Source organism: Aegilops tauschii, chromosome 7, assembly GCF_002575655.3.
Source record: "Aegilops tauschii subsp. strangulata cultivar AL8/78 chromosome 7, Aet v6.0, whole genome shotgun sequence".
Taxonomy (NCBI): Eukaryota; Viridiplantae; Streptophyta; class Magnoliopsida; order Poales; family Poaceae; genus Aegilops; species Aegilops tauschii.
Genome location: NC_053041.3, coordinates 119,242,785 through 119,257,167, shown reverse-complemented (window position 1 = coordinate 119,257,167; position 14,383 = coordinate 119,242,785). Strand labels below are relative to the sequence as shown.

Below are 14,383 nucleotides of genomic sequence, written 5' to 3'. Positions count from 1 at the left end.
ACGGCTCTGCTGTCGGCTCTACTCAGACATACGGCCGGGCTTCTCCAACTAGAGCCGGCCCAAGATAGTTTTTTATTTAGATAATCCGGCCCAAGAAAGTTGGACGGCAAAATGTGGTTACGAGGGTTTGTGGACACGTGGTTGGACACCCGTCATTCAACCGCACTTCCTCCGTTCTCTAATATAAGTGCACATATCTATACCTAAAAATATATTGTATTAATAATATTCATATAATATAATAATAATCTATACATACATCTATATCTCTATCGAATAATAAAGGAAAACATTTCCATTCACCCGACTTATCTTTTTGCACTCATCGATCGCCTTTGGGGCCATCAGATCTTTCTTTCGGATGGCTCGGAAGCATCCTGTTTTTTTATGGGAAGCATCATGTTTTCACCACCTAGGCTTACAACGGGGTCATTGTTGCAATTTTCTTCCCCGCAACAACTAGCTTGTTGCAAGATCGAAATCCCTAAAGGCTCCGGACACGCATGTCACGAGACGCGCGGACGAGCATGCTCTCTTCCCACTCCTCCGTCATCGGCCCTCTGCTCTCCCCTCCTCCTTTCTCTCATCCATCTTCGGACCCGACCCTCTCTTCTGCTCCATCTCCTCGGTCCTCGGTCGCCACTCCACCGGCCGTCCGAAGACCTTGCTCCAGCCGCCTCCCGCCGGATCTGCGCCGCTACGACAAGATCGATGCCGCATTGCCTTGGCAGCCTCCACCCCTTGGTCGTCCCCGACATCACCCGCGTCTAACATTTTTGCTTGATGGCATGGAGTCGGATCCACAGTTGATTTTTGTTTTCTGCAACATAGTGTTTTTGCAACAAGACACTTATTACAAAAAGGCTCTTGCTGCAACAGGTTCAGAGCAAAAAAAACTGTTTTAATAATTTCCGTAACATGACCTGTGTTTTAAAAAAATTGCAACTAGACCTCTATTGCAGAAAATACTGCAACAACACATTTGTTGCGAAGATGCTGGATCACATGGGTAGATCAGACGGCCATCCGCAGCTTTATCCAATGGTCACGTAGACGACCAATCTTTTAATTTTGTCCACTGGCGGACGCGTAGCGTCGTCCATAAACAATAATAAAGGGGCTAATACTTTTGTCCGTACATGACAAAAATTGCCCCTGAAGTTACAATAAATTACCCACTATGTCGTCCATAAGTGAAAATGATTGTTTTTTTTTTCTCGAAGTCGCCGTCGGTTAAGATTCTTATATCATGGTATCCTTGTATTATATCAGAGTGGCATCCCACTGGACCAAAAACTCGTAGCTCACGAGCTTAAGGAGCGCTCGATAGTTTGGCTTGTTATGCTCGTGGCTCGCTTCTTAATGAACAGAGCCAATCATCGATTTCAGCTCATTAAGCTTAAGTTAAGCTTAATGAATGAGCTAATGAGTTTCACGAGTAGCTCGTTAAGCTCGTTAGTAACAACACAACACATATTTTCATCATACGTAACAGAATTTTCGTAGCACCTCAGCCTATCTATTCAATCTAATCTACATAGGAGGCAACAAACTAGTGCATTTCCTTTTGTAGTCAACGTCTTCCTTTTTAAAAATCACATCTACACGCTCATCATGTAGACTACAGAACATCAGAATCTGTTAACGAGCGCTCGTGAGCGCTCACGAGCTTAACGAGCTTCAAATGAACCGAGCCGAGCAGGGTTTTTTGCTTGTTAATATTAACGAGCTTAACGAGCCGAGCCTTAACGAGCACAAACTTAACGAGCCGAGCAGCTCGTTAATCCACCCCCTTTTTCTCTCTTTTTATGTCTTATAGCAAGCGCGCCTTATCCTCCCTCCGCATGTTCATGGGCCACCCCATGTGCGAGTTGTGATGCTCCCGGTTTTTTTTCATTTTGTTTTTTGCCTTTTCTTTTCTTATTTTCGTCTTTGTTTTTCTTCTTTTGATTAATTCAGGATTTCCAAAAAATCCAAATTTAAAAAATTGTGAGTTTTAAAAAATATTGAAAAATTATAAAATGTTTGTGATTTTAAAATTGTTGGCATATTACAGAACAATTCACGATTACGAACAAAATGTTCATGAGATTAAAAAAGGTTCATGACTTTTAAAAAATGGTCGTATATCCAAAACATATTCGGGAATTTGAAAAAAAAATGTCCATGAAATTTTGTAAAATATTCACAAAAAATCGAATAGATTCATAAGTAACAAACAGAACGAACCGGCATTTACACAGAATTGTTTTTAGGGATCTGTGGAGGTTTTTTTTATTATTTTATTTAATACATCGTGCGTTGGGTAAAAGAAAAGGTTTACATGTTACATACTGAACCCAAAAAAATTTGCACAACTTTCATGTTAGTTTTTGTAAGCCACATGAAAATGACTAAATGTTTAATTTACCTCCATACATAACTATGCTTTTCTGCCGCGACGCTAGGTCAAGGGAAGACACATCATTCATCAATCTAGCTCAGACAGGGTCCAGCAGTGCAGTTTGCTCAGCCAATTTTACTAGGGCGCTATAGGAAATCAAGTCTTGAAATGACTTTTTAAATGTCCCTTATCTCATCATGACATGATTCAAACGTAGTTTATGAAATGATATTTTAAAAGTCTTTATCTCATCCTTGCATAATCTAATTTTTTTTTCTCCTGTTGCAACGCAATGGCATATTTGCTATAATAAAAAAATGTTCATGATTTCATGAAATTAAGAGTGATAGTGTATCTCGGTGATGCAGCAAAATATGGTCTTGGCCATTGGAGATTATGAAAAAAAAAATCTACCATTGCAACGCATGGGCCCTTAAAATGTTCGTTGATTCAAAAAATGTTCATGAATTCAAAAATTGTTCTTAATTTTAGAAAATGTTCGGAAATCTTTAAAGGTGTTCATGATTTCAAATATGTTCACGAGTTTTAAAAAATGTTCATGATTTCATGAAATTGTGAGTGATAGTGTACGTCGGTGATGCAGCAAAATGTAATCATGGCCATTGAAGATTATCAATTGTTTTTCTTTTATTGCAACGCACAGGCCCTTTTGCTAGTTATATCCGATGAGGATATTGTTAAGGGTGGCCGAACCTTCTGATTTGGGTGCAGACCTTATCGAACTCCATCTCTGGCCGTGCTCCCATACAACCAGCCGGCCGTGTCAACTTCTTCCTCGTCACCTAGCCAAAGGATCGCCCAGATATCTCCTCTTCCACGTAACAACTCCTACTCGATCAAATTATCCCCCGACAGTCCTACGCAAATAAACAACCCTAAAGCGAAACACATCAGAAAAATAGAGCCAAAGTTTGAGCGGAAATATTCTGAGCGAACGTCCGCTCACCTGGACACGGATGCGACGCAACACCAGCTGTTCGGTCACACGCATAAATGACATGGCAGCTGTAGTTCGCCAAGTCCATCAGCACGATGGGATCCTTGTCGTCTGATTTTGATCGAGCGATCCGTTGCTATCGACACTTCCTCTCTTTCATTACAGGAAAAACCGCGCAAGTCAAGTACGAAGACTACACAGTGAAGGCTAAATTCAACCTCGGCAAAAAGTTATCGGGTGTTACACCCGACAAAAAGGACTCGGCGTACTCCTGGTAGGCATAACGACATAAGCTGAGTGTTATTTGTCAGCTACTCGGCAAAAGGTTTGCCGAGTAAAAATAAGCAGCTCACTGTAAAACACTACGAGTAAATACCTTACAGGTAGATCCCTACCCAATGCTACTGTTAAGTAGTAGTAGCGCGGCTCACAAACCCACGCTACAGGCACACACTAGTATATGTTAATCATAGAGGCACTCCCAAGCATTGCTAACTCATAGAGACGATGCATTGCGCACTGATACCCTGGTGGTGTTCTCTTTACTATCATCAGTTATCTTGGCCCTCATTGCAGCCAAGGTGGAGCCTCCGCACTCTCATCTTTCCGTTCAGTGCTAGGGCTAGCACATCGTACTCTTCTACATACCACAGCTCTGATACCTTTGCCTGGAACAGTTTTGAGATGCAGATTAGCTGATGAATCATTATCTTCAGGATAAACTTTCTGAGATGCAAAAGTTTACCTGGAAGCCACGGATTTTCCCATTAACCTGTGCAACGAGATTATGGAAGAATTTGATGTGACTGAAAGATGATGTGTCCTCCTGAAAAAGTGTAGGTCAAATGTTAAAATAATTGATGCAATGCGATATTAAATAAACAAGCACAATCCTTGCTAGTTCTAGTAAAGTTTGCCCAACTCTAGAAGGTGTCTGCTAGTTAACGAATACTAAAAAGTAGAGATAATAAACAGTTACAGAAAGGCACTACGATGCCAAATGCACGAACAATCCAAATTAGCAGGCTTATTGCATGATTATATTGAAGAAGCTTGCAAGACCACTGATTAAAGCAAAACATCAGGTGCCTTTCTGTAAAGAATTCAGAATTTCAGATACAGAAAATAGCAACAGAAAAAGTTGTGTTGTGGCGGGCTACCTGTTGTGGGAGCTTAGGAGGTCCCAGAATTCGCGCAAAGGATGTGTGGAGGAGAACAGGATCATACTGCCACATGCATAAAATGGAGTCAGTGACTAATTCATCGAGACGCGTGAAATATCAGGTCAATAGCAATCAGCAATTAGTAAGTGTGTAAACCCACTAGAATGAATCCAGAACATTGAAGTTGATGCAATGCGGAAGTCAACTAGTAGAGTAAATTTGAGTTCCCTTCTCAATGTTATCATGCCAATATGATGCTATATGTTCACAATGGGTCAGGTCATGTTTCCAACAAATTCATCTAAGTTGCTCTCACCAACTGCTTTTGGGGTGCTCGAGGTAGAGCTTCTCTCAATTTTGAGCGGATGTCGGCAGGATCAGTACCAGATTCAACCTAAAATACGAAACCAAATAACTTATTTCAGTCTGTATACTTGTAAGAGTGGAGGATGAAGCACTAAGGTTAACTGTATACCAAACAAAGACAGGTGTCCAACATGTCATCTGACAGCAGAATAGGGTGTTGTTAAAGATTCAAACCTGCCACAGGCCAAGAAGAACTCCAGTTGCTGTCAAGACCACTCGATCCAAGGAAATTTTAAGGGGACAAGCAGCCTCAGTAACTCTTTTTACAGCATCGACTTCGGCTTCAATCTCAACAATACCACGCATAGAAGATACATCAGCAAAAAGTTGTAATCCCATGCTCACGCAAACCCCAATCGGATGATTTAATTACCTCGTCCTTGGTTGCTAAGATTGGCTCCAGATGATGGGAGGCATGAAACATACTGAAGTGATACATGCTCGAATTTTGGAACCAGATAGCTGGCAAGAAGAAATGACCGAGCAAAGCAAATCAACATCAAGCAGTACTTACACAAGTGTGCAGCTTTATGATACAAATTAATGAAGTATAGCATAGATTGACCAAGCAATATAGAAGATGCGGTAATATCTATTTTATCCATATCAGAAATTAATACCGAAGGAGAGAGTCATTATAAAATGAGATCTCTTATTAAATGCACTGAACATAAACCTGACCTTTATCAAAATAAGGAAGAAATACTTCCTTCACGGCCTTCCTGCAGGTACAAATCATACTCAATTAGCACTGTTTTGGTCCCATTTATTACAAAGAAGAATGAGCAATATTGTCATCTCGGATTGGCCTACTGCAGCTAAACCAAATTCATGCCAGCAAGAATCCTTGGAACCATGGCGGTTGATTCGAAACCAAATCTCACCACTTACGCTATCTCGGCGGCGAACACCGGGTCCAGGTAGAGCACGTTTGCACGCACCGGCGGGTCGGCGGCCTGATGAGCGGCAGAGCAGTCACACTTTCAGAAATTCATGCGTGCCACGACGGCGAGAGCAGGGGGCGGAGAAGCCTTCACCTTGAGCCTGGGCACGACGGCGCCGTCCCTGATGTCGAAGAGGTCCGAGAGCGTGAGGGACTGCGACGTCTCGCCGCCCTTCAAGAAGGCCGCGCCGCGCTCGTCAAGGTCCCGCGCCATCCTGCCGTACAGATCGGCGCGCCGGGAAGACACGGGACTGCGAGGAGCGGCGGGAGCATAGGGGTCCATGGTCGGGCGGCGCAGAAGGAGGAGGAGGAGGATGAAGACGGCGGCCGGCAGGAACCAAACGGCGCTGGCCGGAGATCTGAAGCGGGTGCACCAGCTCGGGGCCTTGGTGGCCATCGAAGGCACTTTTTTGGTGTGCTCAGTGTGTGGTCTGTATAGTTTCTAGTAGCATCGTGTCTATCACCGCGTGAGCAATGTATCGGTGCGAGAAAAAAAAACCACACATGTCGATGCTGGACGCAAGTTATTTCTCTTTTAAGTACAGTCGAAGATGGTCACACCGAACGCACACACGTACACCGTATGAGCACCTTCGAGATTACACCGACAGAATATCTTGAGATTGGCGAAATCACCGCAGACATCTTGTAACCGACATGAACATCTCCTCTTACTGAACGAACATCTTCCAACTATACATGTTCACTACTTTCCTATCTCTCATGTAAAGAACCACAAAAAAAAGGACAAAGACAACCAAAACAGCTGAGTTATCCATTGTGCCTTGTGAAGATGGAGTACCAGCAAAAATGTGTTTTCCCCCAAGGTTCGTAATTTTACACTTATGCTCATAAATACATGAAAACTACAACAAAAATGTGTTTGAATTCTAAGTACCTTTCTGCTCACCATAGCAAAAGCTTGAAAACTACAAAAAAAAGGGGAAACGTGTTAACACTAGTGCTGGAGCATCAAAAAGGTGATTACAACTAGTTCAGATTTTTAGATTTAATTAAACTAAAACTTGTTATGTATTCTGATTGCTTCTTCTCACCATAGCAAAAGCTTCGAGAATACAAACAAAAAGGGACAAGGGGGCAAATCTGAATCGGTTGGATCCAAGAGGTATTGTTTCTCTTTTTAGTTGACATGTTATGAATTTTTTTTTGTTTTCAAATGTTAAAAACTACTGCTGCCTTACATGCATAAGTGCAGATCAAGAACCGGCTCAAAACAGCCAGAGCCAATTTCCATCGAGTTTCCTATGCCTGGCGATGAAACAAATGTTCCTGTGAAGGTTAGGGGCAAGAGTAAGAAGGAGTGCACTGAAAAGATTCCTATGGTGCCACAAGACAGCCCAACAATGTGCACAAGAAGCAAAAAAATTAACCATGCAAGCTCTTCAATGAGCACAAGAAGCAAAAGGCGATTTAGTTTGTGATTCTCATGTTTTCCTTTAATGTCATGGTTACTTTTGGATGTTCTTTTACGTGACCTCATGTGTGAAACAGTATGTGATGGAGATCTCTATGTGATGCATGTGAACTAGTACTGATGTATGTGGTGAATGTGAACCTAAATGTGATGTATGTGTGAACATGGCTGTTTCTGGTTGATGTTCATGTTGTGATGCATATTGTGTGTATATGTATATATATATATATATATATATATATATATGAATTAGGTGAGATATGAGATCAAATTACAGGGGAGGTTCTGCCAATTTTTTATTTTTTTGAATTAAAATGAGAGGACAATTCTTTGGGTCGAAATTAGTTCATTGACCAAATTATGGGGTCTCAATTGGTCATTTAACATGACCAAATATGTAACATAACTGTAGATATTGTCATGTACAGATTTTTGGTCACTTTATGCACCAGGGGTAAAAAGGTATTTTCACGTTTGTCTTTAACACCGTTAATGAACAAAATGCACTAGAGTGTCATATTGAGAAAGAAATTTAGAATAGATGTCAAACAGGGAAGAAAAATTTCTTCAAGGCCAAATAGGGAACCACAGTTTAAGGTAGTGGCAAATAAGGAATTCTCTCTATGTTAAGACAATTTTAGGGATTTAGGGCCCATTCAGAAGCTCTCCAGCTTCTCTCGTCAGCTTCCAGCTTCTCGCCAGGAGTTGCGTGCGTTCGGCGGGCTATAGCCAGCTTCTCCCCACACTGCATGGGTTGGCGCTGGGCTACAGCTAGATGGCCCGTTAGGGAACTTAGATGGTCACATGGGCTGCAGGCCCAGTTTGTCGTGGATGACCTTGATGCGTCCACGTCTGCTGCCTCGTTCGTGTGGGAGCTCGGCAGAAAACAGATCGAACCGATACGCAACTTAGCAGTGGCATTCCCACGTAATTTTGACAAACTCCAGCTTCTCATTTTTGTGAAGCGGGGCTTCCGCTGCTCCTCGTCTTCGCGAAAATAACACTGGGCCAATACTTGTCTCCAGGAAGCGGGCTTCTCGAAGCTGGGGCGTTTGGGGTGGCTTCACGCGAGTGCTCCTCGCTGGCGCCTTATGCGCCCGTAGAGGAAACCAGCGCCCGTGCGCTCGGCTACGTGGGCCGGCCCAAAAACAAGCCGACGAGCTCGCGTACCATGCGCGCTTCCCTGGCTTTCCTGCTCGACCGTCATGGTTGACTGGTAGTGGTAGATCGGTCAACCGTTGGTGATTGCCTTTTGAGATTTTTTTTTTAAATTTCAGAGAAAGAATTAGAAAATAAAATTCTCACGGATTCTAAAAAGTTCACTAATTTTAGAAAAAAGTTCATCAAACTTATAAAAAAGTTTATGAATTCGAAAAAAGTTCACCGATTTTCAAGAAAAGTTCATGACTCTGAAAAAAAGTTCAGCGATTTTGGGAAAAAGTTCACAATATTTTGAAAAGGTTCATTGAGTTTGAAAAAAAGTTCATCAATTTCAAAAAAACCGCTACTTTCAAAAAAAAGGTCATCGAATTTGAAAAAAGTTCATCTACTTCGAAGAAAAAAGTGCACAAATTTTTAAAAAGTTCATGGATTTTGAAAAAAGTTCATCTACTTTCAAGAAAAAGTTCACGAATTTCTTTCGCAATTATTTTCCACGAATTTGATAAAAGAAGATAAAAGGAGCAAAAGGCAGAACAACCCACAACATAAACACCCGAAGGTAGTTGGTCTGGTGGTTCTGGCGTCCCACTTGTAACTTGTAGGAAGAGCGTCGCGGGTTCGAACTCTGGCTCGCACACGCTTTTTGCAGTTTACAAAAAACAGAAAAAGAAAACAAAAGGAAGTGGGATGGGCCGGCCCGCTATAAAACTAAGCATACAGGAGGGGTGTGCGCCCTGTACCAAATACACTATATTCGGCGCTTAAGGCGCCGAATAGGATTTGGCGCTTCACGCACCTGTTTCAGGAAGCTGGCCCGTGGAGAAGATCCAAACATGGCCGTAGTATTAGCCATACATATGTTGTGACAACTTTGTTGCATAATCCCTGCAGATGAAAACAAGTGCTCCCTCACCGGCTCGTCACCGCAAAAGTATCCGTACACATCTGGCCCGTGGAGAATAGGATTTGGCGCTTCACGCACCTGTTTCAGGAAGCTGGCCCGTGGAGAAGATCCAAACATGGCCGTAGTATTAGCCATACATATGTTGTGACAACTTTGTTGCATAATCCCTGCAGATGAAAACAAGTGCTCCCTCACCGGCTCGTCACCGCAAAAGTATCCGTACACATCTGGCCCGTGGAGAATAGGATTTGGTGCTTCACGCACCTGTTTCAGGAAGCTGGCCCGTGGAGAAGATCCAAACAGGGCCGTAGTATTAGCCATACATATGTTGTGACAACTTTGTTGCATAATCCCTGCAGATGAAAACAAGTGCTCCCTCACCGGCTCGTCACCGCAAAAGTATCCGTACACATCTGGAAGAAATAAAAATAAGGAAAAATTATCCCTATGGGGCAACCAGTCGGATTTTCCATGGATCACACGTTGACCGCTCGATCGGTGCGTATCGCAGGTCTTACAACACCTTGCACTAGCCGCTCTCTTCTTCTTTCTTCTTCATTTGTACGACACGCTTTATCCTTTCGCTCGCGCACATCCCCTTTCTCCTCTGACTGAAGGAAATATGCCCTAGAGGCAATAATAAAGTTATTATTTATTTCCTTATTTCATGATAAATGTTTATTATTCATGCTAGAATTGTATTAACCGAAAACTTAGTACATATGTGGATACATAGACAAACAGAGTGTCACTAGTATGCCCCTACTTGACTAGCTCGTTGAATTAAAGATGGTTAAGTTTCCTAGCCATAGACATGAGTTGTCATTTGATTAACGGGATTACATCATTAGAGAATGATGTGATTGACTTGACCCATTCCGTTAGCTTAGCACTTGATCGTTTAGTATATTGCTATTGCTTTCTTCATGACTTATACATGTTCCTATGACTATGAGATTATGCAACTCCCGGATACTGGAGGAACACTTTGTGTGCTACCAAACGTCACAACGTAACTGGGTGATTATAGTGCTCTACAGGTGTCTGCGATGGTACTTGTTGAGTTGGCATAGATCGAGATTAGGATTTGTCACTCCGATTGTCGGAGAGGTATCTCTGGGCCCTCTCGGTAATGCACATCACTATAAGCCTTGCAAGCAATGTGACTAATGAGTTTGTTGCGGGATGATCCATTACGGAATGAGTAAAGAGACTTGCCGGTAACGAGATTGAACTAGGTATTGAGATACCGACGATCGAATCTCGGGCAAGTAACATACCGATGACAAAGGGAACAACGTATGTTGTTATGCGGTTTGACCGATAAAAATCTTAGAATATATAGGAACCAATATGAGCATCCAGGTTCCGCTATTGGTTATTGACCGGAGATGAGTCTCGGTCATGTCTACATAGTTCTCGAACCCGTAGGGTCCGCACGCTTAACGTTCCGTGACGATTTGTATTATGAGTTATGTGATTTGATGACCGAAGTTTGTTCGGAGTCCCGGATGAGATCGGGGACATGACGAGGAGTCTCGAAATGGTCGAGACGTAAAGATCGATATATTAGAAGGCTATATTCGGACAACGGAAAGGTTCTGAGTGATTCGGGTATTTTTCGGAGTACCGGAGAGCTACGGGAATTCGTATTGGGCCTTAATGGGCCATACGGGAAAGGAGAGAAAGGCCTCAAGGGTGGCCGCGCCCCTTCCCCATGGACTGGTCCGAATTGGACTAGAGAAAGGAGGCGCTCCCTTCCTTCCTTCTCCTTCTCCCTTCCCTTTTTCCTATTCCATGTGGGAGGTGGAATCCTACTAGGACACCACACTTTGGCCGCGCCCTATGAGGGCCAGCCTCCTCCTCCCTCCATTCTTTATATACGTGGCCAGGGGGCACCCCATAGACACAGAAGTTGATCATTGATCTCTTAGCCGTGTGCGGTGCCCCCTCCATCATAATCCACCTTGGTCATATCGTCGTAGTGCTTAGGCGAAGCCCTGCGCCGGTAGCTTCATCATTATCGTCATCACGCCGTCGTGCTGACGAAGCTCTCCCTCGACACTTTGCTGGATCGTGAGTTCGTGGGACGTCACCGAGTCGAACGTGTGCAGATCGCGGAGGTGCCGTACTTTCGGTACTTGGATCGGTCGATCGTGAAAACGTACGACTACATAAACCGTGTTGTCATAATGCTTCCGCTTACGGTCTACGAGGGTACATGGACTACACTCCCCCCTCTCGTTTCTATGCATCACCATGATCTTGCGTGTGCATAGGATTTTTTTTGAAATTACTACGTTCCCCAACAGTGGCATCCGAGCCAGGTCCATGTCTAGATGTTATATGCACGAGTAGAACACAAGTGAGTTGTGGGCGATAATAGTCATACTGCTTACCAGCATGTCATACTTTGATTCGGCGGCATTGTTGGATGAAGCGACCGGACCGACATTACCCGTACGCTTACGCGAGACTGGTTCTACCGACGTGCTTTGCACACAGGTGGCTGGCGGGTGTCAATTTCTCCAACTTTAGTTGAATCTAGTGTGGCTACGCCCGGTCCTTGTTGAAGGTTAAAACAACACATACTTGACGAAGAATTGTTGTGGTTTTGATGCGTAGGTAAGAACGGTTCTTGCTCAGCCCTTAGCAGCCACGTAAAACTTGCAACAACAAAGTAGAGGACGTCTAACTTGTTTTTGCAGGGCTTGTTGTGATGTGATATGGTCAAGACGTGATGAGATATAAGTTGTTGTATGAGATGATCATGTTTTTGTTGAAGTTATCGGCAACTGGCAGAAGCCTTATGGTTGTCTCTTTATTGCATAAGATGCAAGCGCCAAATAATTGCTTTACTTTATCGCTATGCGATAGCAATAGTTGCAAGAGCAATAGTTGGCGAGACGACCATGTGATGACACGTTGATAGAGATCAAGATGATGGAGATCATGGTGTCATGCCGGTGACAATAGAGATCATGACGGTACTTTGAAGATGGGGATCAAAGGCGCAAGATGATCATGGCCATATCATGTCACATATTTCGATTGCATGTGATGTTTATCTTTTATACATCTTATTTTGCTTAGTTCGGCGGTAGCTTTATAAGATGACCCCTTACTAAAATTTCAAGGTATAAGTGTTCTCCCTGAGTATGCACCGTTGCGACAATTCTTCGTGCTGAGACACCACGTGATGATCGGGTGTGATAAGCTCTACGTTCACATACAACGGGTGCAAGCCAGTTTTGCACACACAGAATACTCAGGTTAAACTTGACGAGCCTAGCATATGCAGATATGGCCTCGAAACACTGAGACCGAAAGGTCGAGCGTGAATCATATAGTAGATATGATCAACATAGTGATGTTCACCATTGAAAACTACTCCATCTCACGTGATGATCGGACATGGTTTAGTTGATATGGATCACGTGATCACTTAGATGATTAGAGGGATGTCTATCTAAGTGGGAGTTCTTAAGTAATATGATTAAATTGAACTTTAATTTATCATGAACCTAGTCCTGATAGTATTTGCATAACTATGTTGTAGATCAGTAGCTTGCTATGTTGCTCCCTGTTTTATTCTTTATATGTTCCTAGAGAAAAATAAGTTAAAAGATGTTAGTAGCAATGATGCAGACTAGCTCCGTAATCTGAGGATTATCCTCATTGCTGCACAGAAGAATTATGTCCTTGATGCACCGCTAGGTGACAGACCTATTGCAGGAGCAGATGCAGACGTTATGAATGTTTGACAAAGCTGGGTATGATGACTACTTGATAGTTTAGTGCACCATGCTTTACGGCTTAGAACCGGGACTTCAAAAACGTTTTGAACATCACGGAGCATATGAGATGTTCCAAGAGTTGAAATTAGTATTTCAGACTCATGCCCGTGTCGAGAGGTATGAGACCTCTGACATTACTTTGCCTACAAGATGGAGGAGAATAGCTCAACCAGTGAGCATGTCCTCAGATTGTCTGGGTACTACAATTGCTTGAATCAAGTGGGAGTTAATCTTCTAGATAAGATAGTAATTAACAAAGTTCTCTAGTCACTATCACCAAGTTACTAGAACTTCGTGATGAACTATAATATGCAAGGGATGACGAAAGTAATTCTCGAGCTCTTCGCAATGCTGAAGTCGGCAAAGGTAGAAATCAAGAAAGAGCATCAAGTGTTGATGGGTGACAAGACCACTAGTTTCAAGAAAGGGCAAAGGGATAGAAAGGGAACTTTAATAAGAATGAAAAGCAAGTTGTCACTCCCGTGAAAAAGCCCAAAGCTAGACCCAAGCCTGAAACTGAGTGCTTCTACTGCAAAGGAAATGGTCACTGGAAGTGGAACTGCCCTAGATACTTGGTGGATAAGAAGGATGGCATAGTGAACCAAGGTATATTGGATATACATGTTATTGATGTGTACTTTACTAGTGTTTCTAGCAACCCCTCGGCATTTCATACTGGTTCAGTTGCTAAAAGTAGTAACTCGAAACGGGAGTTGCAAAATGAACAGAGACTAGTTAAGGGTGAAGTGATGATGTGTGTTGGAAGTGGTTCCAAGATTGATATGATCATCATCGCACACTCCCTATACTTTCGGGATTAGTGTTGAACCTAAATATATGTTATTTGGTGTTTGCGTTGAGTATGAATATGATTTGATCATATTTATTGCAATACGATTCTTCATTTAAGTCAGAGAATAATTGTGGTTCTGTTTACATGAATAAAACCTTCTATGGTCATACACCCAATGAAAATGGTTTGTTGGATCTCGATCGTAGTGATACACATATTCATAATATTGAAGCCAAAAGATGCAAAGTTAATAATGATAGTGCAACTTATTTGAGGCACTGCCGTTTAGGTCATATTGGCGTAAAGCGCATGAAGAAACTCCATGCTGATGGGATTTTGGAATCACTTGATGCTTGCGAACCATGCCTCATGGGCAAGATGACTAAGACTCCGTTCTCCGGAACAATGGACCGAGCAACTGACTTATTGGAAACAATACATACTGATGTATGTGGTCCGATGAGTGTTAAGGCTCGCGGC

General features: G+C 42.8%; 1 protein-coding gene across 1 annotated transcript; it reads right to left on the bottom strand.

Annotated features, from left to right (window-relative positions):
* Positions 1 to 3,622: 3,622 nt before the first annotated feature.
* Positions 3,623 to 6,319, bottom strand: LOC109752742 (uncharacterized). The gene is made up of 9 exons (XM_020311638.4): positions 5,908 to 6,319; positions 5,762 to 5,826; positions 5,552 to 5,592; positions 5,244 to 5,332; positions 5,045 to 5,158; positions 4,821 to 4,898; positions 4,502 to 4,567; positions 4,087 to 4,167; positions 3,623 to 4,009 (listed from the first exon to the last, which is right to left on the bottom strand). Exons 1-9 carry the CDS (start codon positions 6,208 to 6,210, stop codon positions 3,893 to 3,895), a joined length of 954 nt encoding a protein of 317 aa, XP_020167227.1. The 5' UTR covers positions 6,211 to 6,319; the 3' UTR covers positions 3,623 to 3,892.
* Between the last annotated feature and the right edge of the window lie 8,064 nt (positions 6,320 to 14,383).

Coding starts and splice junctions, on each gene's coding strand:
- LOC109752742 (XM_020311638.4), bottom strand. CDS start 6,210: ATGGCCACCAAGGCCCCGAGCTGGTGCACCCGCTTCAGATCTCCGGCC. Junction 5,333..5,551: donor TCTTCCTTATTTTGATAAAG/GTCAGGTTTATG, acceptor TCTTCTTGCCAG/CTATCTGGTTCCAAAATTCG. Junction 4,899..5,044: donor TTCTTCTTGGCCTGTGGCAG/GTTTGAATCTTT, acceptor TTCGTATTTTAG/GTTGAATCTGGTACTGATCC.